This window comes from Meles meles, chromosome 11, assembly GCF_922984935.1.
Source record: "Meles meles chromosome 11, mMelMel3.1 paternal haplotype, whole genome shotgun sequence".
NCBI classification, from domain to species: Eukaryota; Metazoa; Chordata; class Mammalia; order Carnivora; family Mustelidae; genus Meles; species Meles meles.
The window spans coordinates 70690844-70717666 of NC_060076.1; the positions used below are offsets into that span (position 1 = coordinate 70690844).

At 41.9% G+C, this 26823-nt stretch overlaps 1 protein-coding gene and 2 pseudogenes across 2 annotated transcripts; all 3 read left to right on the plus strand.

The window, feature by feature from the left end:
• Positions 1 to 4609: 4609 nt before the first annotated feature.
• On the plus strand, positions 4610 to 5970 carry LOC123952599 (annotated as a pseudogene).
• Positions 5971 to 13239: 7269 nt separating this feature from the next.
• C11H9orf64 (chromosome 11 C9orf64 homolog) lies at positions 13240 to 26616 on the plus strand. 2 transcript variants are annotated; one of them, XM_046023236.1, is made up of 4 exons: positions 13240 to 13928; positions 14526 to 14785; positions 21946 to 22141; positions 23692 to 23873. In XM_046023236.1, the coding sequence occupies exons 1-4, from the start codon at positions 13592 to 13594 to the stop codon at positions 23856 to 23858; spliced, it is 960 nt and encodes a 319-aa protein (XP_045879192.1). In that variant the 5' UTR covers positions 13240 to 13591; the 3' UTR covers positions 23859 to 23873. The 2 variants fall into 2 exon arrangements, with proteins under 2 accessions (XP_045879192.1, XP_045879191.1); XM_046023235.1 differs by lacking the exon at positions 23692 to 23873 and adding an exon at positions 25795 to 26616 and having other exon boundaries at positions 13294 to 13928.
• Positions 14279 to 14479, plus strand: LOC123953612 (annotated as a pseudogene).
• Positions 26617 to 26823: the final 207 nt, after the last annotated feature.

The following is a 26823-nucleotide window of genomic DNA, read 5'->3' on the forward strand; positions in this document are numbered from 1 at the left end:
TGAACAATGCAGTCGTTTACTCCTAGATCTAATCACTGATTCTACTGGAATGCATGGAGATTAAAGAGGAAAATGAATATAGTTAATTTCTCTCTTAATCACTTTAATGGTTTATTTATAATGTCTTCTGTTAGTACTCAGAATGGAATTACTGTTCTACAAACATGAAAGGTAATTTGCTTAAGATTGATGCTGGCTAAAGAGAGAGTTTTACATTTACTCATGGCCAGTGAAAATGTTTTTGTTTGCAAAATTGGGTTGGCTTGTGTTTTTTCAAGTGTTTAATGCCATTAGCTTTTTGGAAAGGGATTCAATAGTCTTGATTGTGACTAAATGTAAATTTAAAAATACCATGCATCTCCCATTTTATTACCAAGGATTGTCATTGCTGACAAGTTCCAGGTGAAATGGACTCCGTTTATGGAGCACTGAACTTAATGGAGAACTTACCATGTTTTCTCAAACTATTCTAGGACCACATTTAAAATCAGTGGCAGTGGTTAAACACAAAAATATTTGGACCATACCTGTTTGAACCACAATCTCTAGGAGGTACCAGGAATCTGTGTACTTTACAAATGAGTTAATAGTGGTTTTTGTTCAAGATTTTATTTAAGAGAGGGCACATGAGCAGGGGGAGGAGCAGCTGTAGAGGGACAAGCAGACTGGGTTGAGCATGGAGCCCCACCACAGGGCTTGATCTCATGACCCACGTATCACGACCCAAGCCGAAATCAAGGGGTGGGTGCTCAACCGACTGAGTTACTCAGGTACGTACCCCAAACTCAATTGTCTAAACACTAATTCAGTACCGCAATATGTAGTAAGAAACGTATGGGGACGCCTTGGTGGCTCAGCCAGTTGAGTCTGCCGCCTTTGGCTCAGGTCATGATCCGGGGGTCCTGGGACTGAGCCTGGTGTTGGGCTCCCTGCTGAGAGGGAAGTCTGCTGCTCACTCTCCCTCTGACCCTCACCCCCTATTCATGCGCTCACTTGCTCCCTCGAATAAATAACCCTAAAACAAGTATGTTACCATACCTTTTCATTAATTCGCCCATACTTCGTTCCCCAGGTGTACTGGTGCAGTGGTTAGGAATCTTTCATTTGGAGAGACAATCCAGACAGAAAAGCCAGTGTTGGGAGATGTGTTTAGGAAAGCAGAAACCAATGTGGGTGTACCTACAGGTATACACATTCACAAGCATGTTTGAAACATTGTAGAGTTAAAACTAGGAAAATCTCTGTGTTTTGACCCAAAAGTCTGTCTCCTGCTCCTCTTAGCAGATGAAAAAAAAAAATACCTTGTGTACACAGGTAGCCATCATTTGCCCCAACCAGGGAAGATATCTGACCTGAGGGGAAAAAGTAATACCTAGAAAATAAAGCACTTTACATTCGTCTATATTAAAATGAGTTAATCTGAGTCGAGAACATCAGAAAATCTAAAAGGCAAACATTTTATAGGCTTTGGGTTCCTGTTTGCCAAGTCAGCAGCAGGGCACTGGCAACAGGGTTGTGGTTAACGGACACACCAGCTATCCTGTGACTTCAAACCTTCTTAGCCTTCCTAGCCACCTCATTTTCTGCCCAGAATGTGTCCTCCCACTCAATACCTCTACACCCATTCCACCTACTCTCCCAAACTTAGACATGTAATCCCCAGCCCTGTAATTGTGAGAGAAGTATGTCAGCAGAACTTCAAACCTTAGAATCCTTTTAGAAGTATTTTACCCTTTGGTCATCCTATCCCTCTTGCCCCCTTTTATCCCTGAATTCTTACTATTTTTTTTTTTTAAGATTTTATTTATTTGACAGAGATCACAAGTAGAGAGGCAGGCAGAGAGAGTGAGAGAGAAGCAGGCTCTGCTCAGCAGAGAGCCCGATGCGGGACTCGATCCCAGGACCCCGAGATCATGACCTGAGCCGAAGGCAGCGGCTTAACCCACTGAGCCACCCAGGTGCCCCGAATTCTTACTATTTTTAAGGATAGGCTTCATGGAAGGGTCAGTTCACCTAAAACAGTCTGGGAGCATAGGGGGGCACATATGACTGCTGCTTATTGGAGCAAAAGGGAAGAAGTCATTTTGATAGCAAGAAATTAGGCAGGAACAGAGTAGAATAGAATGTACCAGCTAGGTCCCTCAGAGACCTCCCTAGGGTTCAACCTGAGGCTGGACAAGTAGAGGATTAGTGAGAACAGGAACTCCAAGTAAGTTAAAAGCAGAGAAGGCTCAAGCCTCACTTCGATTTTGGAACCCTGCAAAGCATTCCTGTGACCACATGGTCTAGTAAAGCACAGTAGAAATTGAGGCATACCATGTTTTGAAATAGACCCTGAAAGGGGCGCCTGGGTGGCTCAGTGGGTTAAAGCCTCTGCCTAGCCTCTGCCTAGCCTCTGCCTTCAGCTCAGGTCATGGTCCCAGGGTCCTGGGATCTAGCCCCGCATCCGGCTCCCTGCTCAGCGGGGAAACTGCTTCCTCCTCTCTCTGCCCGCTTTTCTACCTACTTGTGATCTCTGCCTGTCAAATAAATAAAATCTTTAAAGAAAAAAAAAAAGACCCTGAGATTTTATGCACACACACACACTCCACAGGATTTCCTTGATTCCTATATGGCATAAGAGGGACACCAATTGAGTGCTAATGGGCTTGCCATGGCAAAGAGGAAGGTTACTGCATAGCAGAGGCTGTAAGGTAGATAGCCCAGCAATGCAGTAAGGTTGCTGGTCTAGGAAATGTGGAAGTGAAAGGCCTTTTTGAAAAAACAGCCCTAATAAGGGGTCTGACCTTTTTTTTTTTTTTTTTTTTTAAGAGACTTGAGAGGGAGAGCATGAGAGGGAAGAAGGTCAGAGGGGGGAGAAGCAGACTCCTCGAAGAGCGGGGAGCCTAATGCGGGACTCGATCCCAGGACTCCGGATCATGACCTGAGCCAAAGGCAATGGCTTAACCAACTGAGCCACCCAGGTGCCCAAGGGGGCTGACCTTTAACTGAATAATTATTTCCCGTAAATTAGACCATTTAAAAATGGAAAAGACCAACTTGCGTTTAACTTGGCAAGTGTATGTGTTTTTTTCTACCACCATTGGGATTGGGAACTTAATGAGAGAGAGGGCATATATGGGTATCTGAGAGCTCTGGAAGTCCCCATAAAAGCAAGAAAGTTGAGGCAAATACAACCAGATCCTAAGTTCTAGGTGGAGGTGGCCCCAGTTGGCTTGGGGTCTTCATTTGGTAGATCAGGTAGCTTTTTTATCTAGATCGTTTATTCATATCTGCGTTTCAGATTGGCACCAATTCTTTGTACAGTTCAGACTCCAGAACTCTGTGCGATCAGGCTGACACTAATCTCCAGCTGTGACCAAATCATGGCTTCACTCACTGCCTGCCTATCCTGCTTCCTTGGCTTCCTTTCACTTGAGACCATTCCTCTAGTGAATCACTTGCACAAGAATCCCTGGCTGGGGCTCTGCTTTTAGGGACACGATCTAAGACAGTTAAGCTGCAGCTAGAACAAAGATTTACATCACCCAGACATTCTTGACTTAGATTTTGATGAAGTAACAAGACATAGAGTTATCTCCTTCTGAGGAAGGGGTGAGTTTTTCATTTTATGGAGAATAGCTGCATTCTGTTAGGCAGTATTTTTTAAAGTATATGTATGTCAGGGCGCCTGGGTGGCTCAGTGGTTAAGTGTCTGCCTTCAGCTCAGGTCATGATGCTGGGGTCCTGGGATCGAGCCCCATATCCAGCTCCCTGCTCAGCGGGAAGCCTGTTTCTCCGTCTCCTACTCCCCCTGCTTCTGTTCCCTCTCACTGTGTGTCTGTCAAATAAAATCTAAAAAAATAATAATAATAAAGTATATATGGGGCGCCTGGGTGGCTCAGTGGGTTAAGCCGCTGCCTTCGGCTCGGGTCATGATCTCAGGGTCCTGGGATCGAGTCCCACGTCGGGCTCTCTGCTCAGCAGGGAGCCTGCTTCCCTCCCTCTCTCTCTCTCTGCCTGCCTCTCTGTCTACTTGTGATCTCTCTCTGTCAAATAAATAAATAAAATCTTTAAAAAAAAATTTAAAAAAAAAAGTATATGTATATGAACAAAATAGCAAGGGGGTGGGTTATAATGGGCCCTTTTGTTGAACAACACAGCCTCACTTTGCCCTTTCTAATAGTACCCAGCTTGGCTTCTGCAGTTTTTCTTTCTCAGCTGTATGTAGACTTGCCTAGATAGAAATCCTGGTCCTGGGAGAGTCCTTCTCACACCAAGAGAGTAGGCATTGCCCCAGGCTTGCCTTACCTATGAATTTGTCCCCGGAATTTGAATCTTGAGCAGAAAGATTGCAGGCAAGTTACAATGATCACAGTTAAGTTTTTTGTTTTTGTTTTGTTTTGTTTTTTAGCAGCACTAGTAGAAGAAACCTTTGGGCAGTTTCTAGAACTGCCCAATTGCTGTTTAGAAGTCTTGTTCCCAGCCTTTCCTTCTATCCAGAGAGCTTTCTCATAACTTTTCAAAAAGTTCTTTCTGCTTAAACTTATTAGCCAGTCACTTGCTATTCTCTGCAGCCATTCAATCCAAGCCCTCCCTGGGCCAAGCAGCATTTCTGATTTCAGGGAGGATGACAGTCTGGGTGGCAGCTGCTCGCTCCACGTCAGCTGCCATTGTTGCCAACCAGTGTCACTTGGACCTTCACAGTTAGGCCATCTGGGGCATAAATCATTTTCTGGGGGACTGCCAGGCCCTATCTCAAGGCTGCCACTGAGCATCAAAGGCAGCCAGCAACATGCCTCAAGTTTCTGGCTTTTGCCTCCACTTTGACTTGAATAAAATGCCACACCTCACAGAGAAGAGAACTGACTTCTGGAGCAGCTACCAAAGGGGTTGGATGATGCCATTTGGAAGGAAAGAGGAGTCAGTTCTGGATGGGAAAACTCTGACCAAAGGGAAATAAAAAAGCAGGGGGAGAGACATGCCGCTGGGTGAGCAGTCCCCTCCCGCCGACTAGCCCCGCCTGCCCTGGACGCCTGGGCAGGCTGTCGGTTTGGCCAAAGCCACCAAGCTGTCTAAAAATGCTTGGTGTTTTTAAGAGATACAGAAAGAATTATTAGATTACAATAAGAGTTGGTACTAATGTTCTTGAAATGAACCACAGGCTGTCAGATTTTGCTAAGATGATTGACAACATAGACAATCTTGGGCAGAAATTGCCAGCTGTTCCAGACAACTACAAGGTGACTTTTGTGCACAGAGATGTGTCAAGGCCAGTCCCTTGTTGTCCTCTTAAACCTGATTGGCCTGAAAACAAGAAGTTGTGCTACATGCAAGATGACAGGGGCTTTGTTAGTTAAGGCAACAGGAGCATAGAAGTTTGGAAATGTGAATATCATCTACCCTCAACTTGGGAGTTATGCAAAAATTCCAGAATCAAGCGCCCGGAAACTCAGCACAGAAACCTCCCATGTGCATTACTGAGTCAATGAGACTGGGCACGGAGCGGAGTTCACCTTTATTTCTGACATTAAGGAAGCAGTGATGGTTTGCCCCGTGTCCTCCAACTTCATATCCAAGCCAATGGATGTTCCCTAGTTTGGTGTGATTTTGGCTGATGCTCAGAAGAATGTTGGCTCTGCAGGGATCACATTCATGATCACTGGTGATGACCTCCTGGGGTTTGCTCTCAGAGAGTACCCCCTCAATCCCAGAATACAAAGTATAAGCCCCAAACTACTCCTCGAACAACACACTTCTGTATTGCAGCATCTATGACATGGGCTCGATCCTGAAGTGGATTAAGAACAAGGCAGTGCGGCCATTGGAGAAGCTCAACTCCATCAAAGCACAAATGATTTATATTACTGATAATTCTCAAGGGTTCTAGGTATATCCAGTGGATCCCAGAGTAGAAGCAAGACGAATATTCCATTCTTCAGTGGCAGTGCCAAAGCAGATGGTGCTTTAGGAAAAAAGATTACTTGCTAAAGCTCTTTTTTTTTTTTTTTTAAGATTTATTTATTTGACAGATAGAGATTACAAGTAGGCAGAAAGGCAGGCAGAGAGAGAGAGAGGAGGAAGCAGGCTCCCAGCCAAGCAGAGAGCCCGATGCGGGGCTCGATCCCAGAACCCTGGGATCATGACCTGAGCCGAAGGCAGAGGCCTTAACCCGCTGAGCCACCCAGGCGCCCCTAAAGCTCTTTAACTCAATATGATCTTGAAAGGGAGTAGGTCTGTGGGAGTCATCTGGCCTCTCTGTGTAATGCTGATGGGATAGAAGATGTTTGGAATCTGGCAGCATCCATGAAAAACTCTTTGGAGATGCATTAGCTATGAATGCACCTCGACCAGTATGTATTCTGCCCCTGGACAATGTACAAAACTTAAAGTAACTTGGGAATGGCTACAGAACAACAAACATGGTATTCTTGAACATTTAATTATAGATTCTTCTTTTTTCAAAGAACAGCAAAACTTCACAACTCTACAAAGGTGGTGAGACTTAATAGACACCTTAATTCCTTTTTTTTTTGAGATTTTTAATTAAGTGGGGGGTTTTTGTGTGGTTTTGTTTGTTTTGTTTCTTTTAAAGAGAAGAGAGGGTTAGAAAGGAAGGGAGTGAAAAAATCTTAAGCAGACTCCACGCCCAGCACAGAGCCATCACAGGGCTTGATCCCATGACCCTGAGATTATGACCTGAGCAGGAATCAGGAGTCGGACACTAAACCCACTGAGCCACCAAGGTGCCCCTAAGTTTTTATATTTTTATAGTAATCTCTACACCCAACATGGGGCTCAAGTTCATAACGCTGAGATCAAGTCACATGTTCTTCTGACTGAGCCAACCAGGCACCCCAACAATACTTTAATTCTGACTTGAACTGGAAATATTTTTTAAAAGTCTTCCTTTTGCTTTCCTAACAAATTCTAACTTATGGCATCTTTCCTTCTTTTTTTTTTTTTTAATGTCTTTTTTTCTACTTTTTCTAGCTAGATCTCAGTATTCAAACTTGTCTGTGAGCTTCATTATGCAAATTGTAGCTAATTGCTTCTGGAGATACACAAACACACACCATGGAGGGCAAATGGGGTCCTCTGAATGCTGAATCTTGATCCTTTCCAAAATGACAGCAGTAGGTTCTCCTGGGTCCTGCACCTGTTAATTCAGGTCCACACTACCTGTGTTGTGTTTGGGGGTTCCAGGCTCAAGGTCAAACTGGGGGATCTTTCTGTTTTTTTTTTTTAAGATTTTATTTGTTTATTTGACACAGAGAGAGAGATCACAAGTAGGCAGAGAGGCAGGCAGAGAGAGAGGGAAGCAGACTCCCCACTAAGCAAAGAGACCCCTACGGGGCTCAATCCCACGACCCTGAGACCGTTACCAGAGCTGAAGGCAGAGGCTCAATCCTCTGAGCCATCCAGGCACCCCAGATCCTGTCATTTTCATAAAGAGATAAAAATGACATACTATATGTTTATATAGCAATGTCTGTTTATGTCTTTATATTTCTAGTAATACAGTTCTCAGAATCCTTGACTTTGTGCATTATAACATTACATTAGCAACAGCTACGTTTCCCATCCCACCTTCCTGCCCCTCTTTTAAGCTGTTTCACAAAAAAGATACAGTTCTAACTCACTTTTGCTTTCTGTCCAACAAGTAGAAGAGAGAAGGCTGTATGTTTGGTTCTTTATTTTCTTTTTTTTTTTTTTTTTGGTAAGCTGTTGAACTAAAATTCTGTGTCAAACTTCCTTATCCTTTGCCTTTGTTCATTTGACAGTTCTCTTTATAGTGTTTGACCAAAGTGATGCTATGAATTCTGGAAGATCTTTGCTGAAGATTCTTTTCCCCTATTGTCTATCCACTGTCGGTGTGTTATGTTGAATATGTGAAGGACATTAAAAACCGAAAATATCTAAAAAGAGAGAGAGAGACAGATACAGACAGAAAGAGAAAGGAGAATTTCCTCTCAAACTGCTCTAAGGCAGCTTCTCTGTAGAGTTTGTCCAGTACAATGTAACTGTGACAACACTCCTACCCTGTGATTAGCTATGTCTCTTCAAGGCTCACTAGGAAGCAGTGGCTAGCACAGTATCACATCCCCTTGTATTACTTTCCATCTGAACCTTCTTTTTCCCTTTCCTTCACTGTCCATGTCCTCAGAAGGCACCTCTAAAACATCAGCACTTAATCCCTGCATCAGATAAATCCTTGCCCCTCTTCAAGGTAAATATTTCTCTTTATCTGTTTACTTTTTGTACTTTTTAAAAAAAGATTTTATTTGTTTATTTGACAGAGAGAGCACAAGTAGGCAGAAGGAGAGGGAGAAGCAGACTCCCCACTGAGCAGGGAGCCCATGCGGGACTTGATCTCAGGACTTTGGGATCATGACCTGAGCCAACGGCAGATCTTAACCAACTGAGCCACCTGGGCACCCCCGTACTTTTTTTTAAGATCTTTTTTTTTTTTTAAGATTTTATTTATTTATTTGACAGAGAGAGATCACAAATAGATAGAGAGGCAGGCAGAGAGAGAGAGGGGGAAGCAGGCTCCCTGCTGAGCAGAGAGCCCGATGCGGGACTCGATCCCAGGACCCTGAGATCATGACCTGAGCCGAAGGCAGCGGCTTAACCCACTGAGCCACCCAGGCGCCCTAAGATCTTATTTTTAAAGTAATCTCTACACCCAGCATGGGGCTTGAACTCACAACCCTGAAATCATGAGTCATGAGGTCTACTGACTGAGACAGGTAGGCACCCCTGTACTTTTTTTTTAAAGCAGGTTTTTCCATTTACTATTGTTGTGTCTCCCTCCCTCACTTTTTGCACTACAGTCTAGCTGGATGATCTATTGCCAACTGGCACAAATTCTCCAAATCAAAGTATGCAAGGGAAATACATTTGTATGACCCTCTTTAATAGAAGATACATGGGGCATTCTGTCTAGTTCTGCCTCCCAGAAGTAAAATAAAATAACTAGAGGGCCTGCCCCTCTTCTACATATTTGAATTTCAGTTCTGGAAATTTCTTCAGCCTGTCTGTGCAAGAACCCCTTGCTTGATAATTCCTAGGATTCATTCCACAAACAGCTCAGCCTCAGCTTCTAGCAACCACGAGCGAAAGAAGGTGGCTACCAGATCAGTATTTTGCATTATATCCTGAAGTGGTGAGTTCAAGGTTGTTCAAAGAGATCTCATTTGGAAAGCAGTGCATGCACCAAGTCTGCATTGTGGTGAAGAGAATCTGTCAGGCAGGCACTGAGGAGTTTCAATATCATTCAAATCACCTCTTCAATGACATTTACTTAAATGCATAACCTACAAAGGAACACTAATGGAACTCAGAGAACCTCTCAAGGACTGTGTAGTTTGTTCCACAACTCTGTTGTGTTTTTTAGATAGCAAGGAAAACAAATAGATTACTGGTTTATTATAAAATGATATAACTTGGGAACAACCAGATAGAGAGAGGATAGGGTAAGTTACCTGGGAAGGGGCACGGAGCTTCGATGCTCTCTGAGCACGTCATTCTCCCTAAATCTCTAAGTGTTCATCAAACTGGAAACTCTGCACTGGTTTTTATGATATTTAGTTCTTTCTTCCAAGTAGGAAATATTAATTTCACTAGTTAAAGGCAAACTATTATTCAAAAATTCTAATTGATTTTGAATGTAGTAATAATGTTAATGATATATAATGGAGATGATATATTTAGTCTGTTATGACTAAATATTTTAAAACAGAAATTATTTAAGAGTGGGAGTTTTCTAAATAAATAAAATATTAAAAAAAAAAAAAAAGAGTGGGAGTTTTCACCAAAAAGAAAAGAGTCCATTCTATCCCTAAGCCAAACCCTGTAGATAGAACATTTTACACACAATAAGATGAGAGGAGGATGAGAAAGAGCTTCCAATGGTACTAAGAAAACCAGGATAATATAATGCCCCAAAAGCCAAGAGTGAATTTCAAGGAAGTTGTCAATTTTAACTGCTGTAAATGGATAAATCAAGGAGAAAAGGAACAGAGGAAAATTGCTACCCAGTAGCGAACCTTATCTCTTTTCTGCTGAGCCTTCTTGGGGCTTTAGTCTCTTGATCACTTTAGGAGAGTGGGGGGAAATGAAAATAATTGAGAGGTCCTATCTTCAAAAATCCATTTTACTTCTCTGCTTTCCTCCTTCTGCATATATGAAAAATGACAGCCGTCTCTCTAGCAATGTTTATTGTCCATCCATTGCTCTTGCCAACTTTAAGAATACCTCTTAACCCACTCTTTCTTTAAGTTTCTGCCATAGCCTATCATGACAGAAAACAGCAGATGTAGCAGTGATCATTGCCAATGCTTGACATTTAATTTAGCTATTCAGAAGATGGCTTTCTTGATGACTGGAATAATCTAAGTTGGATACTGTGTAGGAGGGGGAAAAGTGATAGGGACACAACATCATTTATCACGCCTCCTCCCTTTGTTAACCCTGAAAATACAAGTTTAGGGACTATAGAGAGGTCATCTTGTTCTCTTTAAAAGCCTATGTCTGCAGGGTAGAGCTTCTGGCAAAGATTTTCAAAAGAAAAAACTCATCAGGCATGTTCCTTTGGCTCTTTGCCCCTTTTAAATTCCTCCTTCTTTCTGAGAACACAATGCCCATAAGGATAGAGCCATCCTACAACCATAAAGACAAAAAAAAAAAGAAAGAAAGAAAAGAAAAAGATTATCACTAGGTATCCCTGGTGATACAGAAAGCAAGGAGTCTAGTTTCTTGCTGACATTTTCACACAGGCACATCGACTATGGACTTATTATATGAGGAAAAAAATCCCCTTTGTATTTAGTCACTATAATGTAGTTTTCTGTTCCTTGAAGTATACTACTACCCATTCGACTGTCTGCCTTCCTCACTAGATCATAAGATGTCAGGGACCATGTCTGTATTTGCCACCTGTGCAAGATAGGAAGCTTTCATAGCAAGTTACAGAAAACCCAACTCAAAATTGCTTTAAATTATAAGGAAATTTATTAACTCACATAATGAGATCCAAAAGAATATGGGACAGACTTAAAAGAGCTGACATGATCCCATTATTCCAGCTCCATTTCTCTGCTATTCTTTTGACTTCCCCCATATGTTGACCTTCTACACAAGTTGCCGTCAAAAGGATGGTAACAATTTCACATGCTCAGTCATATCTAGACAGAACATGAATCTCTTCTGGAAGTTCTCCTGGAAAAGCTTTTCTGGAAGTATCTTACAAACCTACCTTTGCAATTCACTGAGGTGAACTGGGGAACATAAATGATCCTAACCCTGTCCCTTGCAAGAGGGTGATATTACCTCAGACAAGTCCAGACCACTCCTGGAGCTCAAGATGCTGAGCTATACCAGCTGTGGATAAGAGGGATTCCTGAACAACATCAGGATTCTGTCGGGAAGGAAGAAGGAGGGAAAGAGTATTGAGTAGGTAAAGAACTCCCTCCCTTTTTGTATTCCTAACATCTTGACCACATATTAAAAAAATAAGCCCACCTACGATGCAAAATTTATGCTTATCTCAACAATAAGCTGAGAGAAGGAAGCTTTTCTTATTTATCTTACTCCTAGTGTCTGACTCAATATCCTGAACACACTAGGAATCTAAGTTGTTGGTTTTCCTTCTCTGTCAATTAAGTCTCCGTGAGAGAAAATGGCCTAAATTATATAAACTCCTGAATTCTTTTGTAGATTGCCAGATTTTCTTGCTAAGAAATTTTTTAGAAGCTTTTACTTTTTGAGAGAAGAGAGCGAGAGAGAAAGCAAGCATGAGTGGAGATGGGGGGGGGCACGGAGCAAAAGGGCAGAGGGAGAGGAAGAAGCAGACTTGCTGCTGAGCAGGGAGTCCCATAGGGGGATCAGGATCCCAGGACACCGAGATCATGACTTGACCCAAAAGCAGACACTTAACCAGCTGTCACCCAGGCACCCTTTTGCTAATCACTTTGACTCCCAAGGCTTAGAGATGCTGGGGTAGACAGAAAAATCCCAAGTCAACAGATTTACATTTATTCAACAACGTATTAATGTACTTGTGACTTCTTCTGGAAAAGCAAATTATAATGAAATCCTTAAGAATTTCTTTTTCTTACCAAAATGAAGAAACTGGAGAGATGATGATGTTCTGCTTCTCTGGGGGCACAGTTGTCAAACTTAAAAATTCCAAATCCTCTAAAAATTGTCTAACTCCAAGATTCTTTACTGTCAATAACGAGGGATGACTACTGTTACTTTTAATAGTTGATTTTCAGAAAGGCATGAACATTTCGTATTATCCATGGAGATTTAAGTCTCTGACGGAGAGCACAAGTACATTGCTTCTGTACTAAAATTTCAGTAGGCAAATTTGGATCATCAGTAATTGACTAGGGTATCTCTCTCCTCATCCCATTAAAAAGTATTTTTTTTAAAGTTTGGGGAGTTTGAGCCCCATATTGGGAATACAGAGATTACTTAAAAACAACGGAAAAAGTTTTGGGGCTGTAAGGTGATACTTATTTCCTCTAATAATGTCCCATTAGGGCCACTAATTTAGTCACTACTTGACCAGAATGGTTGGCATGGGTGAGTTTGGTTCACAGAAAATGCCCCAGACTTGAGGACTGATAAACAAGGGTTTGAATCCCAACCCCCAGACCACTGCTGTGACCAGGGCTAACCGCTGAAACCATACAGGTTGTCTTGGAAAACGGGGAGTACAACCGCCGGCTGTTGCCCCGGCCAGGACTGTATGAGATTCAGCACGAAAACACAATTCCAGGCACACAATGTTAATTTAACAAGTTAATACATTTGTTTCTTCATCCACTTCTCCAAACGTCTCAACTAATCTTAAACGCCCTCCGAATAGGCCAGTAATTTAGCAGAAGAGGCCTGCCTGGGAGATGAGGTTGTGGAGGAAAGTCCGAACCGTGCCACAGCCTGGGGGCGAATGAGCTCCCCATCACCGGAATGGGCGCATTCAGGCACGTCGCGGCCCAGGAATCCGGATGCGGGCGTCGCCGAGGGCATCTTGCCCACATTTCGCCCGCTGGGGAAAGGGGAGGGGCGGGAGCCGAGGGAGGGCAGCGCCGCACACCGCTTGGAGTCATTGCGACTCCGGCCACAGCTCCGCGCCGCAGAACCACGTGCCCGAAGCGGGTAGGTGGGGGAAAACGTGCACAAAATGGCGGAGCTCCACGCCTGGGCCGGAGGGAGCGCAATTGCCGGCAGGTTCTCGCCGGACTCTCCAATCAGTTTCCGGACTTTCGGAACCGGAAACGGGTCCGAGGCGCGCCCCGGCGGGAGTGGGCGGGGCTGCTCTCCCGGAAGTGCCTCAGGTCTTGGCCGGGCGCAAGATCCCTCGGCGTCCGTAGCTACCCGGCAGTGAGCCGAGGAGAGAGTGGAACCCGGAAGTTGGCCGCGTTGTGGGGTTTCAGTGCGGTTCCGGGAGGGCGGGACCCTGTGAGGGCGGTGATCCCAAGGTGGCTAGGGAGGGAGAGCTGCAGAAGGACCCGCAATCTTGCCCCTGTCAGAGAGGGAAGCTGGTTTGGCCAGCCCGCGAGTGAAAGCGCGGTTCTCCAGGCCCAAAGGGAAGGGTGGGATGGACGGGCCGCTAACTCCCAGAGAGTCCGCAAAATTCATTGCAGAGAATAGTCGGGATGTGTTCATCGACGGCGGAGGCGTGCGGAGGGTGGCCGAGCTCCTGCTTGCTAAGGTCTCGGGCCCCGAGCTGGACCTGGGGGGCTGGAAGGCACTTCACGAGCTGAATCCCAGGGCGGCTGACGAGGCCGCAGTCAACTGGGTATTCGTGACAGACACGCTCAACTTCTCTTTCTGGTCGGAGCACGAAGAGCACAAATGTCTGGTGGGCTATAGGGGGAAAACGTACAGCGGGTACTGGTCCCTGTGCGCCGCGGTCAACAGAGCCCTCGACGAAGGTTGGTGCCCCATCTCCAGGTCAGACCCCACAAACAGTGAGGTTTTGGTTTACCGGGAGCGTCCCGAGGAAGGAGGCGGGAAATAGCATATGTTAATAAGGCGAACTTGAAGTTCTTCATTGCTTCAAGTAGCAGCTCTTACCTGGTTACAATACAAATGTGAGAAGAGGCTGGAGTTAAGTCCTTAGTGAGAAATGATCCTAATACTTGTCATGATGGCAGCTAAGCATACGAGATTTCTAAAGAATGCCACTTTGATGACATCTGAAGAACAAAGGGACAAATACAACACATTTTATGCAGTCAAAATATATTTGCTGTAATATAACAATAGCTAGAAACGGATGAGTAGCTTTGCGCAGTGGCAATATCGTAGCCAATGAGGTTTATCCGAGGCGCGATTATTGCTAATAGAAACGGATGAGTAAGTACAGACAAGTCAACAGAAAATGAAGGGTATGCTTCTGATCTTGGCATTCTTCATCCCCTTTTAGTGCATTCCTGTAACACTCATTTGCTTTCTTTTGCTTTATTGTATGTTGTAAAAGCAAGGATCTGATGAATATAAAAGTATAACATTGTTCTTTTTTCCCTAAGGGATACCTATAACCAGTGCCTCCTACTATGCCACAGTGACCCTGGATCAGGTTCAGCATATATTCCGTTCTGACACGGACGTTCCCATGCCTTTGATCGAAGAGAGGCATCGGATTCTTAATGAAACCGGGAAAATTCTGCTTGAGAAGTTTGAAGGCTCTTTTCTTAATTGTGTCCGAAAAAGTGAAAAAAGTGCACAGAAGTTAATGCACCTGGTAGTTGAAAGCTTTCCTTCTTACAGAGATGTGACTCAGTTTGAGGTGAGCTGCTTCTGTTGGGGATTTAGAATTAATGGTGGTTGAATTAATCGTCGTTGACTTTTTTACTTCCGGAATTCCTTTTGAGAATAAAAACTTAATGGTAGTTGAATTAATTGTCGTTGACTTTTTTACTTCCGGAATTCCTTTTGAGAATAAAAACTTAAGGTCTGAACTTCCTTCCTTGTGGACAGGGAACAGTAACAAGATTGTTAAGTAGGGTTTCAAAGACGTTACTTTTCTTAGTTTTCTAATTAATGTATTTCCTTTATTCTTTCTTTTTTGTCCTTTTAAAATGTTTCAAACCTACAAAACACTGAACCTTCAATATGATGCAACTCAGGGACATTGAGGCCCTTTTACAACTTCAAAATATTTACTTCATTGGATGAAAATCAGAATGTGTTTCTAAATTCTCGGGACGCCTGGGTGGCTCAGTTGGTTGGACCACTGCCTTGGCTCAGGTCATGATCCCAGAGTGCCGAGATCGAGTCCCGCATCCGGCTCCCAGCTGCACAGGGAGTCTGCTTCTCTCTCTGACCTTCTCGTCGCTCATGCTCTCTCTCACTGTCTCTCTCAAATAAATAAAATATTAAATTCTCTCTAATAAGTATTTTTTTGAGGCTCTAACCTGTGTATGCACACACTGTGTTTTCTTTTTCACAGATGGAATACTTGAACAGTGTTATTTTCTTTTTCTTTAAACAGATGTACTTATAAAGTGGTAAACATTTGGTATACCTTCCCACTGTATAACTGGGTTCTGTTTTTGTAAAATTCTTTTAGAATTCGTTATCGTTGTGTATTTTAACTGTGACAAAAAAATTGAAAGCAACTTCAGAGGAATCACATAATATAAATCTATTGAATAAGTTCATGGATGCTTAAATCATGTTGAAATTTTATTTTATTTTATTTTTTTTAAAGATTTTATTTATTTATTTGACAGAGAGAGAGATCACAAGTAGGCAGAGAGGCAGGCAGAGAGAGAGGAGGAAGCAGCCTCCCTGCAGAGCAGAGAGCCCGATGCGGGGCTCGATCCCAGGACCCTGAGATCATGACCTGAGCCGAAGGCAGCGGCTTAATCCACTGAGCCACCCAGGCGCCCCATCATGTTGAAATTTTAAACCTGCCCTCTTGAAATCACAATTCAACAACTAACAGAAATTACCAGTAATATTGTTTAAATCGCTTTTTATGATTTACAAGGTGTTTGCAAGTACACTCTCATTAGATCCACGGAAGAACTCTGTGGGGCGTAAGGACAAGGATCATTATTGTCCTGTTTGCAGACCAGGAACCAAAGTCTAGAGAGAAAGGTTAACTGGTTTATCACACGTCATTTAGTCAGGAAATAAATAGCTAGCTTTTCAATTCTGTAAAGTGAGAGAGGCCCGATTTTGTATGTTATGGTTATTTTTTTTTTAATTTTTAAAATATTAGCAATAAATGCAGTAAAAAGATGACAAAAAAACAACAACCATTGATTACAACGAAAAAGAACTGAAGGGGGTGAGAACTGTCTTGAGGGAACCTGGGCTAGAACCTACCAGATGGTGAGAACAGCTTACAGAAAGGTCCTGGAGTGGCAGTGTAGCTGTCATGTCCACATGGCTCCCCTTCCCATAGTCTCCATCCCTGGGAGATGGAGCAGTCAAATTCTTCATCGCTACTTGGACTCCTGACTCTGGAATGCCAATTTCTTTAGCAAGTTGCTCTCTAATATCAATGCCAGGATAAGGGTTGTTTGTAAATACCTCGATGAGGGTGTGTAGTTGTGAGAAAGTATAGCTGGAACAGCACTATCTGTCTTCTCCACTTTCAATCTCCTCTTCAGAGTGATCTTGATCTTGGCTTGATTCTAAGTCCTCATCGGGTTCTGTGTTTTTTCTGGCACTGGTCCCTAGCTCTTCTATTCTGAAACCAAATCTGGATTCTAGACTCATCGGTGTTGGCTTCTAAGGCAAGTCTTTGTTTGATAGTGTAACCTGGGTAAGGATTTTGGTCAAATGCCTTAATGGGGATTTTCAGTTGATCTGTGAATTTCGTGTGTCTGTGTCTCTTGATTCATTGCTATGGTCTTTTTGGAAAGGTCTCTTGGGCCATGTTGAAACAGAGTTCTGAAATCTAAGGATCAGAAGATTCTTTTCTTTTATCTTTTAAAAGTTTTATTCATTTGAGAGAGAGAGCGCGAGCATGAGCATGGGGGAGAGTCAGAGGGAGAAACAGATTCCCTGCTGAGCAGGGAGCCTAATGTGGGGCTCTGTCCAGGACCTGGAGATCATGACTTGAACCAAAGGCAGATGCTTAACCATCTGAGCCACCCAGGGACCCCTGTTAAGATTCTTTTAATTGTGGGGTGCCTGGGTGGCTCAGTGGGTTAAAGCCTCTGCCTTCGGCTCAGGTCATGATCCCAGGGTCCTGGGATTGAGCCCCACATCCAGCTCTCTGCTCAGCGGGGAGCCTGCTTCCCCCTCCCCTTCCCCCCCACCCCTCCCACCCGCCTGCCTCTCTGCCTACTTGTGATCTCTGTCTGTCAAATAAATAAATAAAATCTTAAAAAGATTCTTTTAATTGCAAGTGACAGACACAAAACTAGAAAAACCTTAAGCAAAATGAAGAATTTGGGGATAGGAACATCTAGGATCAAGGACTCAATGCCATCAGTATTCAAAGTCAAAACCGAGAGTCAGATGCTTAACTGACTGAGCCCACCCAGTTGCCCCTTTAAAAAATAATAATAACTCTCTCACAGCATAATTTTTTTATAGTACTATTTTTAATGACTTCACAGTATTCCACTATATGGATGTGTAGTCCCATAATTATTTTTTCAACGATTTTATTGCAGTAATTGTGTTTGATATAGTTTTATATTTTAAATTGAATTTTATGTCATGTTTTCAGTTTTATGGGATAATAAGCAATACTGCACAATCGTTTAATACTTGTAATTATTTTCTTAGAATGGAATCATAGTAGTGGAATTGCTGAGTCAGAGCATGGCCTGGATTCTCAGGCTTGTAATACGGAAAAATGCTAACGGTTCTCCAGAAAGGGAACAAAGATAGTCAGCAGCAGCAAAGGAGAGTGCTCTTTTCCCAGCCCCTTCATAACATGGTGATGGTATTGTTTGCTGTATTTTTTAATATTTATCAAGTTGCATAAAATAGTCATAAATGTTTTTTAATATATATTTATTTACTAAGATTATCACCTGTTTTTAAACATTATAAACAAATTGATAAACTTAGAAAATTTTAATTCAGACAGATTTTAAATCAGTGATTTCCCAACCTGGTGTACTCCAGAATCAGTCAGAAAGCTCTAAAATTCAGATATATTTCCAAAGCAACTCTGATTTAGAGCATGTAGTAACAATGCAAAAGTCCTAATGAAGAAATCAGCTTCCCTCAGGCTATTGTCTTTACTCTGACATACTGATAAATGTGCATGTATGGTCTTTTTTGATAGTTTATTTTTTTTTAAGATTTTTTTTTTTTAAAGATTTTATTTATTTATTTGACAGAGAGAAATCACAAGTAGGCAGAGAGGTAGGCAGAGAGAGTGAGAAGGAAGCAGGCTCCCTGCCAAGCAGAGAGCCCGATGCGGGACTCGATCCCAGGATCCCGAGATCATGACCTGAGCCGAAGGCAGCAGCTTAAACCACTGAGCCACCCATTAAATTTATTTATTTATTTTTTCAGTGTAACAGTATTCATTGTTTTTTTTTTTTTTTTTTTTTTTTTAAAGATTTTATTTATTTGACAGATAGAGATCATAAGTAGGGAGAGAGAGAGAGAGAGGAGGAAGCAGGCTCCCTGCCAAGCAGAGAGCCCGACGCGGGGCTCGATCCTAGGACCCTGGGATCATGACCTGAGCGAAAGGCAGAGGCTTTAACCCACTGAGCCACCCAGGCGCCCCGTATTCATTGTTTTTGCACAACACCCAGTGCTCCATGCAATACGTGTCCTCCCTATTACCCACCACCTGGTTCCCCCAACCTCCCACCCCCGCCCCCTTCAAAACCCTCAGGTTGTCTTTCAGAGTCCATAGTCTCTTATGGTTCGCCTCCCCTTCCAGTTTCCCTCAACTTCCTTCTCCTCTCCATCTCCCAAAGTCTTCCATGTCATTTGTTATGCTCCACAAATAAGTGAAACCATATGATACTTGACTCTCTCTGCTTTTTTTAAGATTTTTATTAATTTATTTGCTAGAGAGAGAGCACATATGAGAGAGAGCGAGCTAGAGTACAAGCAGGGGGAGCAGCAGGCATAGGGAAAAGCAGGCTCCCCACTGAGGGACTCAATCCCAGGACCCTGGGATCATGACCTGAGTGGAAAGTAGCCACTTAACTGACTGAGCCACCTTAGCATATCCTTTTTTGATATTTTAATCAACATTTTATGTTACTCTTAAGCATTTGTAATTTTTTTTAAGATTTTATTTATTTATTTGACAGAGAGGCAGTGAGAGAGGGAACACAAGCAGAGGGAGAGGGAGAAGCAGGCCTCCCACAGAGCAGGGAGCCTGATGCAGGGTTTCATCCCAGGACCCTGGGATCATGACCCGAGCCAAAGGCAGATACTTAACGACTGAGGCACCCAGGCATCCCAAGCATTGTAATTCTTAACCTTTCTTAATTTGTTCATGATAAATGTGTTGAAGATCATCAACACATGGTCATGGATTTTTTTTTTTTCATTGCTAATAATTATTTTATAAAGGTGCTGTTTTGGGGCGCCTGGGTGGCTCAGTCGTTAAGCGTCGGCCTTTGGCTCAGGTCATGATCCCAGGGACCTGGGATCAAGGCCCTGGTGCAGGGAGCCCGGTTCTCTTTCTCCCACTCCCCCTGCTTGTGTTCCCTCTCTCGCTGTCTCTCTCTCTCTCTCTGTCAAATAAATAAAAATCTTTAAAGGTACCCTTTTGAAAATATTTTATTCACCAAGCAATATTATGGGACATGTAGGGAATTGTTATTTTGGAATCTGCTGGTATTTTCAGTGATATCAGTTAATATTTTAGAGATGAAGAATTTGATTACTAAAATCATTTGATTACTAAAACCATGTCAACTTGTGAAGAAAATGTTTTATAGATGACTTGAATTTATTTTTAGAGCCCTCACTTAAATCTTATTTTTTGTTTTGTGTTTTTCAAGGGTATTATAATCTAATCTTTGTGATATACTGGTTGGCTACCATGGAAACAGTGGTCATGATGTGACAATTTATGTTTTGTTAGATGCTAGCACTGATTTTGTTACATAAGTCTGGTTCCTGTATTTTTCCAGTTTAATCTTTGGATCTTATTAAAAATAGAAGATAATAGCTTCTATATATTACAGTAACATGATAGAATAATTGTGTTTGATGTACAATTTCATTTTTTATATTAAGTTTTGTATCTTATCTTTAATGCACTAGACTTGAATATAAACCTAGTTACCACATGTAGTTTCCAGTCCAACAATTGCCAGGTTAGCATATTTTGTTAGGTTTGGAACTATAGACTATTCCCAGATGATGTACGGATACTTTTTTTATGGTTTTATTTATGTGAGAGGGAGAGAAAGAGAAAGCGAGAGTGCAGGAGTTGGGGGAGGGGCAGAGGGACTAGCAGACTCCCTGAGGAATATAAAGCCTGAGATCATGACCTGAGTCAAAGTCAGACATTTAAGTTGACTGAGCCACCCAGGCACCCCTAGGGATACTTAATGGTGATTTGTTCCTGCCCCGCCCCCCCACTCTAATTTATAGACATTACATCCTGTCAGAAAATGAGCGTGTGTGTTTACTCTTGAAAACAAGATACTGAATTTCTTTTTTTTTTTCTTTTTTTTTTTTTTAAAGATTTTATTTATTTATTTATTTGTCAGAGAGAGAGAGAGAGCCAGAGTGAGCACAGGCAGACAGAGTGGCAGGCAGAGACAGAGAGAGAAGCAGGCTTCCCGCCGAGCACGGAGCCCGATGTGGGACTCCATCCCAGGACGCTGGGATCATGACCTGAGCCGAAGGCAGCCGCTTAACCAACTGAGCCACCCAGGCGTCCCAAGATACTGAATTTCTTAAAGGTGGTCTTAGGCAATTTACTTAGTAAAAGTAGTTCTGGATTGATTGCAATAGGTACATTTTAAGGTTAGGCAATATTAGGTTATTTCTCATTAGGACAGAGTATCATTGGAGTTTTTTAGTAAATAAAGGAATCTATGTTATCATCTTAAGGAATTTTCACATGGAACCTTTCCTTGAAGGATTTAATTTCATTTTTTATTTAATTACTTATGTATTTACTTATTAAAACATTCTCCAAGGCTGTCAGGATAAACTGGGGAGCCAGTAATACTGATGATTCTCTTTTAGCATACCAGCAGCTATAGACAATGATTTGAGATTATTACCTTTGGGATTAGGATTAGATTGTAACTATCCTGTCTTTCCATAGTTTATGCTGATCTGCATTCATAGTTTTGTAGAGAATTTTTGAGTTAAATTATACCCACTATCCTATAATGCCTGGTTAAATTTACTGCTTTGTTGTATAAATACAATTAAAATTTATTTTGTTATGTGGGTTTACATATTGATTTTGACTGTTTCCAAAAAGGTAAAGTTGATAAGTTCTGACTGTTGATCAGTTATGTCTTCATCTCTGGAATATGTTGATCATATTATCTGAATGGCAGCAGTTAAAAATTGAATATTGTGATTCTCTTCGGAAATGAATTTAAGAATTTTTGTTTTCTTCTTTATATTCTTCTGTATTTTATACAATTAACATGAATTATGTGGCAGTCAGAAAAATTTACGAAGCTTTCTAAAGAAATACTGTCCAGTCATTAAAAAGAATAAGCAGGTGGGTTATAATGACACAGGAATATATATATGAGGTAATGTTATTGAAAAAGAACACTAAATAATAACCACAATTACCACAATTGTATTTGGTGTGCCTTAAAAAATACAGGAAGTAAATTTGGAGTGAAAAAGATAATTTAATATTTATTAGACTCCCTTTTTTTTCCTATAAAAGGTCCATAAATTCTTACCAACACTAAAATTATTGCACCCCTGAGAAATGTTTTCAATGTGTGCCCTTGTTTTATAGCATACATAAAAGCTAGTTGATACCCAGATAACATTTATGTTCTCTTCACTCATCAGGGGAAAAGAATTTCTTTTTACAAACGGGCCCAAATCCTTGTGGCAGATACGTGGAGTGTGTTAGAGGGGAAAGGAGACGGCTGCTTTAAAGACATCTCCAGTATCACCATGTTTGCCGACTATAGATTACCTCAGGTTCTCGTTCACCTGGGAGCCCTGAAGTACTCCAAGGAACTACTGGAAAAGCTACTCAAAGGTTTGCCAGCTTAATTAAGACATTCTTTGTAATACTATGAATTGTGGTTGAGTGTCTGGTTTCTTTCACAGAAGTTCTCCTTTCCTTAAAAAAAAAAAAACACTGTTTATTGTTAAAAGCACATGTAAAGAAAAATGCAGGGGCAATTGAAATAAGAGAAAATTGCTTTTTGTTGTTGTTTACACTGTAGAATATAGGGAATTACACTATTTAGTCATTATAGTTTCAGAACCTCATAATAAAAAGAAATCAAAGTTTCTGTTACCTGAAGGTGTGTGATGGACGCTAAATCCTTCCGGTGTAGTGTTTGAAGAGTGTTAATTAAGCAGTGAAGAGCACACTACCCTATGAAGGAAAAGGTGGCCTGAGAGATGGGTAACATGCAGTGGGTTTCAAGTCAGGAGGCTCCAAGGTCTGCCACTGGGTTACCTTGCATGAGTCACTTGCTTTTCTTTTCTTTTCTTTTTTTTTTTTAAGAGTTTATTTATTTATTTGACAGACAGAGATCACAAGTAGGCAGAGAGAGAGGAGGAAGCAGGCTCCCTGCTGAGCAGAGAGTGGGATATGGGGCTGGATCCCAGGACCCTGGGACCATGACCCGAGCCGAAGGCAGTGGTTTTAACCCACTGAACCACCCAGGCACCAAAGTCACTTGCTTTTCTAGGCTCGTTTATTTACCATTATTGGATTCAGTTATTGATTCTCAAGAGCAGGAGCCTTGTTTAATAGATGAGCATAGAAAATTCTGTTTGTGTGAAAATTAGCTTTTTTTAAAAAAAAGTTTTTATTTAAATTCTAATGAGTTAATTTAGAGTGTAATATTGGTCAGGAGTAGGATTTAATGTTTAGCTTTTTGTTTTTTAAACATGTCTGTATAAGAAAAATAATTGCATAACTTTCATGTTAATTTCTCTTGGGTGCAGTATTTTCAGCTATTTTTTTCTTTACTTTTAGAAACAAGTAGTTTTTTTTTCCTTTTAGGATTTTATTTAACTATTTGAGGGAGAGAGAGAGTGAGAGAGTGCGTGCACACACAAGCAGGGGAAGGGGCAGAGAAAGAGGGAGAAGCAGACTCCCCGCTGAGCCAGGAGCCCGATGTGGGGCTCAGTCCCAGAACCCTCAGATCATGACCTAAGCCAAACACAGATACTTAACTAATTGAGCCACCCAGGTGCCCCAAAGCAAGTAGTTTTTATGACTGAATAACTTTCTCTTGTGAGATAGGTTTCAATCACCCAAAATAAGAATAACACAGAATATAAAGATACCATTAGCTGTGGTTGCTTCTAACTTGTTTTTATGCTGCCTTGGGCAATCCATTTTGTCCCTCTGTTTCTCCATTTGAAAAATAACAAGCTGTCTTATGTTGTAATGCTCATGTCCTGGATCATTAATTGTTGGATACCTTAATTTAAGCATTCTGGGCTTCTTTCCCATGTAGCCACGTGCAGCTGATCTTTCTTTGGCCCGTGTATACCCTGCTTGTTCCTACCCATAAACATTCCCTTTCCTGGTTTCCCTCACCCCAACTTTTTTTTTTTTTTTTCCAGTTCAAATCCTACACATCCACAAGGCCTTAGCTCATATGCTACCTCCCCCACATAGCTTTTCGCAGCTTTTCATGATTTGTGCATCTTCTTCTTCTGAATGTTTGTACCACGCGGTTGGCTCTGCTACTGTGAGGAAAACCCTGCTGAGAAGGGATCGTGCACCATAGCTGTACAAAGTGGTTTGCATTTTCTTTCCTTTTTTTTTTTAAATTTTTAAAAAAGATTTTATTTATTTGACACAGAGAGAGATCACAAGTAGGCAGAGAGGCAGGCAGAGAGAGGTGGGGGCAGGCTCCCTACTGAGCAGAGAGCCTGATGCGGGACTCTATCCCAGGACCCTGAGATCATGACCCGAGCCAAAATCAGAGGCTTAATCCACTGAGCCTCCCAGGCGCCCCTGGTTTGCATTTTCTTCTGCCATCCATTGCAACTGCAGAAGCCCTTGTCCAGCTGTCCAGCTGTAGCTGTTGTGAATGCCTCTGTATGTCCAGAATGTGAACTCATTCCTTTGCTTCTTAGTTTATTTAAGCAAAGTTGGACTTTTTTCAAAAAGTGCTTCACTGGCAAACTAGAAGAAAAATAAAAACTGTAGATGTAAAGTAGTACACACAAGTATAGCACAGTAGGTTTTGAAAACTATCTGAAGTGGGATCTAGAGCCAGGTAACTTGACTAGATGAGATAGAACCTTCCTTAACTGGCCTTCAGTGATACATCTTTCAAATTTGACGATGGGCTGCACTTACGTGTATTTTTCCCTCTCTCCTCTTCTGAGGAGGTCTTCCCTTGGAAGACCTACCCAGATTTCTGTCCCATTTTATCTTTTTGTGGGGGGGGGGGGGGGTAAATACAGTCTTTTCACTTTATTTAGTATGAATTCAGATGTTTTTTCTGTCCATTTTATCTTTAACCCATCTCTTCACCAAAGGTGTATTTTTTAGCCAGTTATAAATACTGCCCATCCAGTTTGGCTAAATTTAGATTCTTCACTGTGATTCTAGGACTGACACCAGTCATGGTATCATGGTATTGAAGGCCCACCCTAATCCTAATCTTAACTCGATTACATCTGCAAAGATCCTAGTTACAAGTAAGACCACAGTCCACCTGTACCAGGAGTTAGGACTTGAATGTGACTTCTTGGAGGACACAGTATAATACTACAGTTAGTTATTGGATGGAGGGGACGTAAGTAATGCTATTTAAGATCTCAGCATCTGGCTGTGGCATTCATTACTCTGTCTCCTTGATCCTATAGGCAGCTGAGTTGATGAGCCCAGTTCTAGTTTCAGTGGCAAAGCGCAGCCAGTGCCCATCTTGCAGGATCAGCTCACCCTAGAGATGGGCATTGAAGACATCAGGGCCTGTGGAGCTCACAGCTACATACTCAGGGAGGGCTTGACTGGAGGATCCTGAATCCAAAGAGCAATCGGGGTCTTCCTTGCTCAGGTGAACAACTTTGATTACCTAGGTTCTCCTTGGTGCACTTAGTAGATATACCTAAGACAATGTTCAGTTTTTTCAAGTGAGAAAGGAAGGTATTACTTCTTTGGCCCCCTTGGGGTCCTCCAAGTTTTGCAGTGTTTTTTTTTTCCTGGCATCAGATCCAGTTTTAAAATCCTTTGTCTTCAAGAATTTTATAATCTTGCTGTCATATTTTTAAGTTTCTGATGAGCCCATGTGTACTTAGCAACTGTTTATTGGGAACTGTATGTGCAAGGTACTCTGCTCTTCCTGGGAATATTGACGCAACCCTCTCCTTGTGGAATGTGCGATTTTAAATTAATGCCTGAGTTTAGAAATGGTTTAAATGACCCCAAATCGGGGCGCCTGGGTGGCTCAGTGGATTAAGCCGCTGCCTTCGGCTCAGGTCATGATCTCAGGGTCCTGGGATCGAGCCCCGCATCGGGCTCTCTGCTCTGCAGGGAGCCTGCTTCCTCCTCTCTCTCTGCCTGCCTCTCTGCCTACTTTTGACCTCTCTCTCTGTCAAATAAATAAATAAAATCTTTAAAAAAATAAAATAAAATAAATGACCCCAAATCAGGTCTGTGTAGATTTTATGTCATTAATGTACTTCTTGCTCTGTTTTTTTTCCTGTTTGCAGGAGAAATGCTTTCATATGGGGATAGGCAAGAGGTAGAAATCAGAGGGTGCTCGCTTTGGTGTGTTGAGCTGATCCGGGATTGTCTTCTGGAGCTGATTGAAAAAAAGGGTGAAAAAACTAGCGGAGAGATCAATTCTGTTCTTCTGGATTATTACTTGTGGGACTATGCCCGTGACCACAGGGAAGATATGAAGGGAATTCCCTTTCATCACACGCGCTGCATCTATTACTGACCCAAAGTGCAAATGGATCCAAAGAAAACTTACATTTTTGTATCACATAATCATTTGTATAGTTTTGCCTTGATATTAAGAGAAGGTAGTAGGCGTTAGAGCAACAAGAAATGTGATTACCCAGTCTCACTTAAAAAATGTTTCCTGATCTGTTACTCTGCATTCCCAACTTTTGTCTGCTTGTTGAGTTTTGATCACGTTTTCCCTTTCTGTGGGCATATGACAGGAATAATGAAGGAAGTGTAATGCTTTCTTTAAATCTCACATCTCTTAAAATTAATCATGCCTTATAATGTGATTAGTCATCAGTGATAATATTTCATCCTTTTAATTGGTATCTTTTCTTAAGGTGTACCAGTTTCTTATATATCTTAATCCTTTGATATGGGGGGTAGGGTCTTTGCTGTATGAATGCTGCGGCTTTTGTACAAATCAATCTTGACAGCTTATTTTAAGCTTCTCATTGGTATTAACAATGGTTTTTGTACATAGTGATTTTCAGTTTAGGAAAGCTATCTAAAATTCCTTTTTTTTTTCTTCAGTGTAACTATATTGAAATTGAATAAAGGTTTTAAAATTTTTTCTTAAACCTGGATTGGATTCTTTCATTAAAATAGAATTTACCACATCTAATTTTAAAAGACTTACAGTGAGTGGTGCCTGGGTGGCTCAGTCGGTTAAGCATCCTAATTCTTGATCTCAGCTTAGGTTTGGATCTCAGTGTTGTGAGTTTAAGCCCTGCTGTTGGGCCCCACCCTGAGCATAGAGCCTACTTTAAAAAAAACAAGGTTTAACC

Coding starts and splice junctions, on each gene's coding strand:
- C11H9orf64 (XM_046023235.1), top strand. CDS start 13,592: ATGGACGGGCCGCTAACTCCCAGAGAGTCCGCAAAATTCATTGCAGAG. Junction 14,786..21,945: donor GAGATGTGACTCAGTTTGAG/GTGAGCTGCTTC, acceptor TTCACTCATCAG/GGGAAAAGAATTTCTTTTTA. Junction 22,142..25,794: donor ACTGGAAAAGCTACTCAAAG/GTTTGCCAGCTT, acceptor TCCTGTTTGCAG/GAGAAATGCTTTCATATGGG.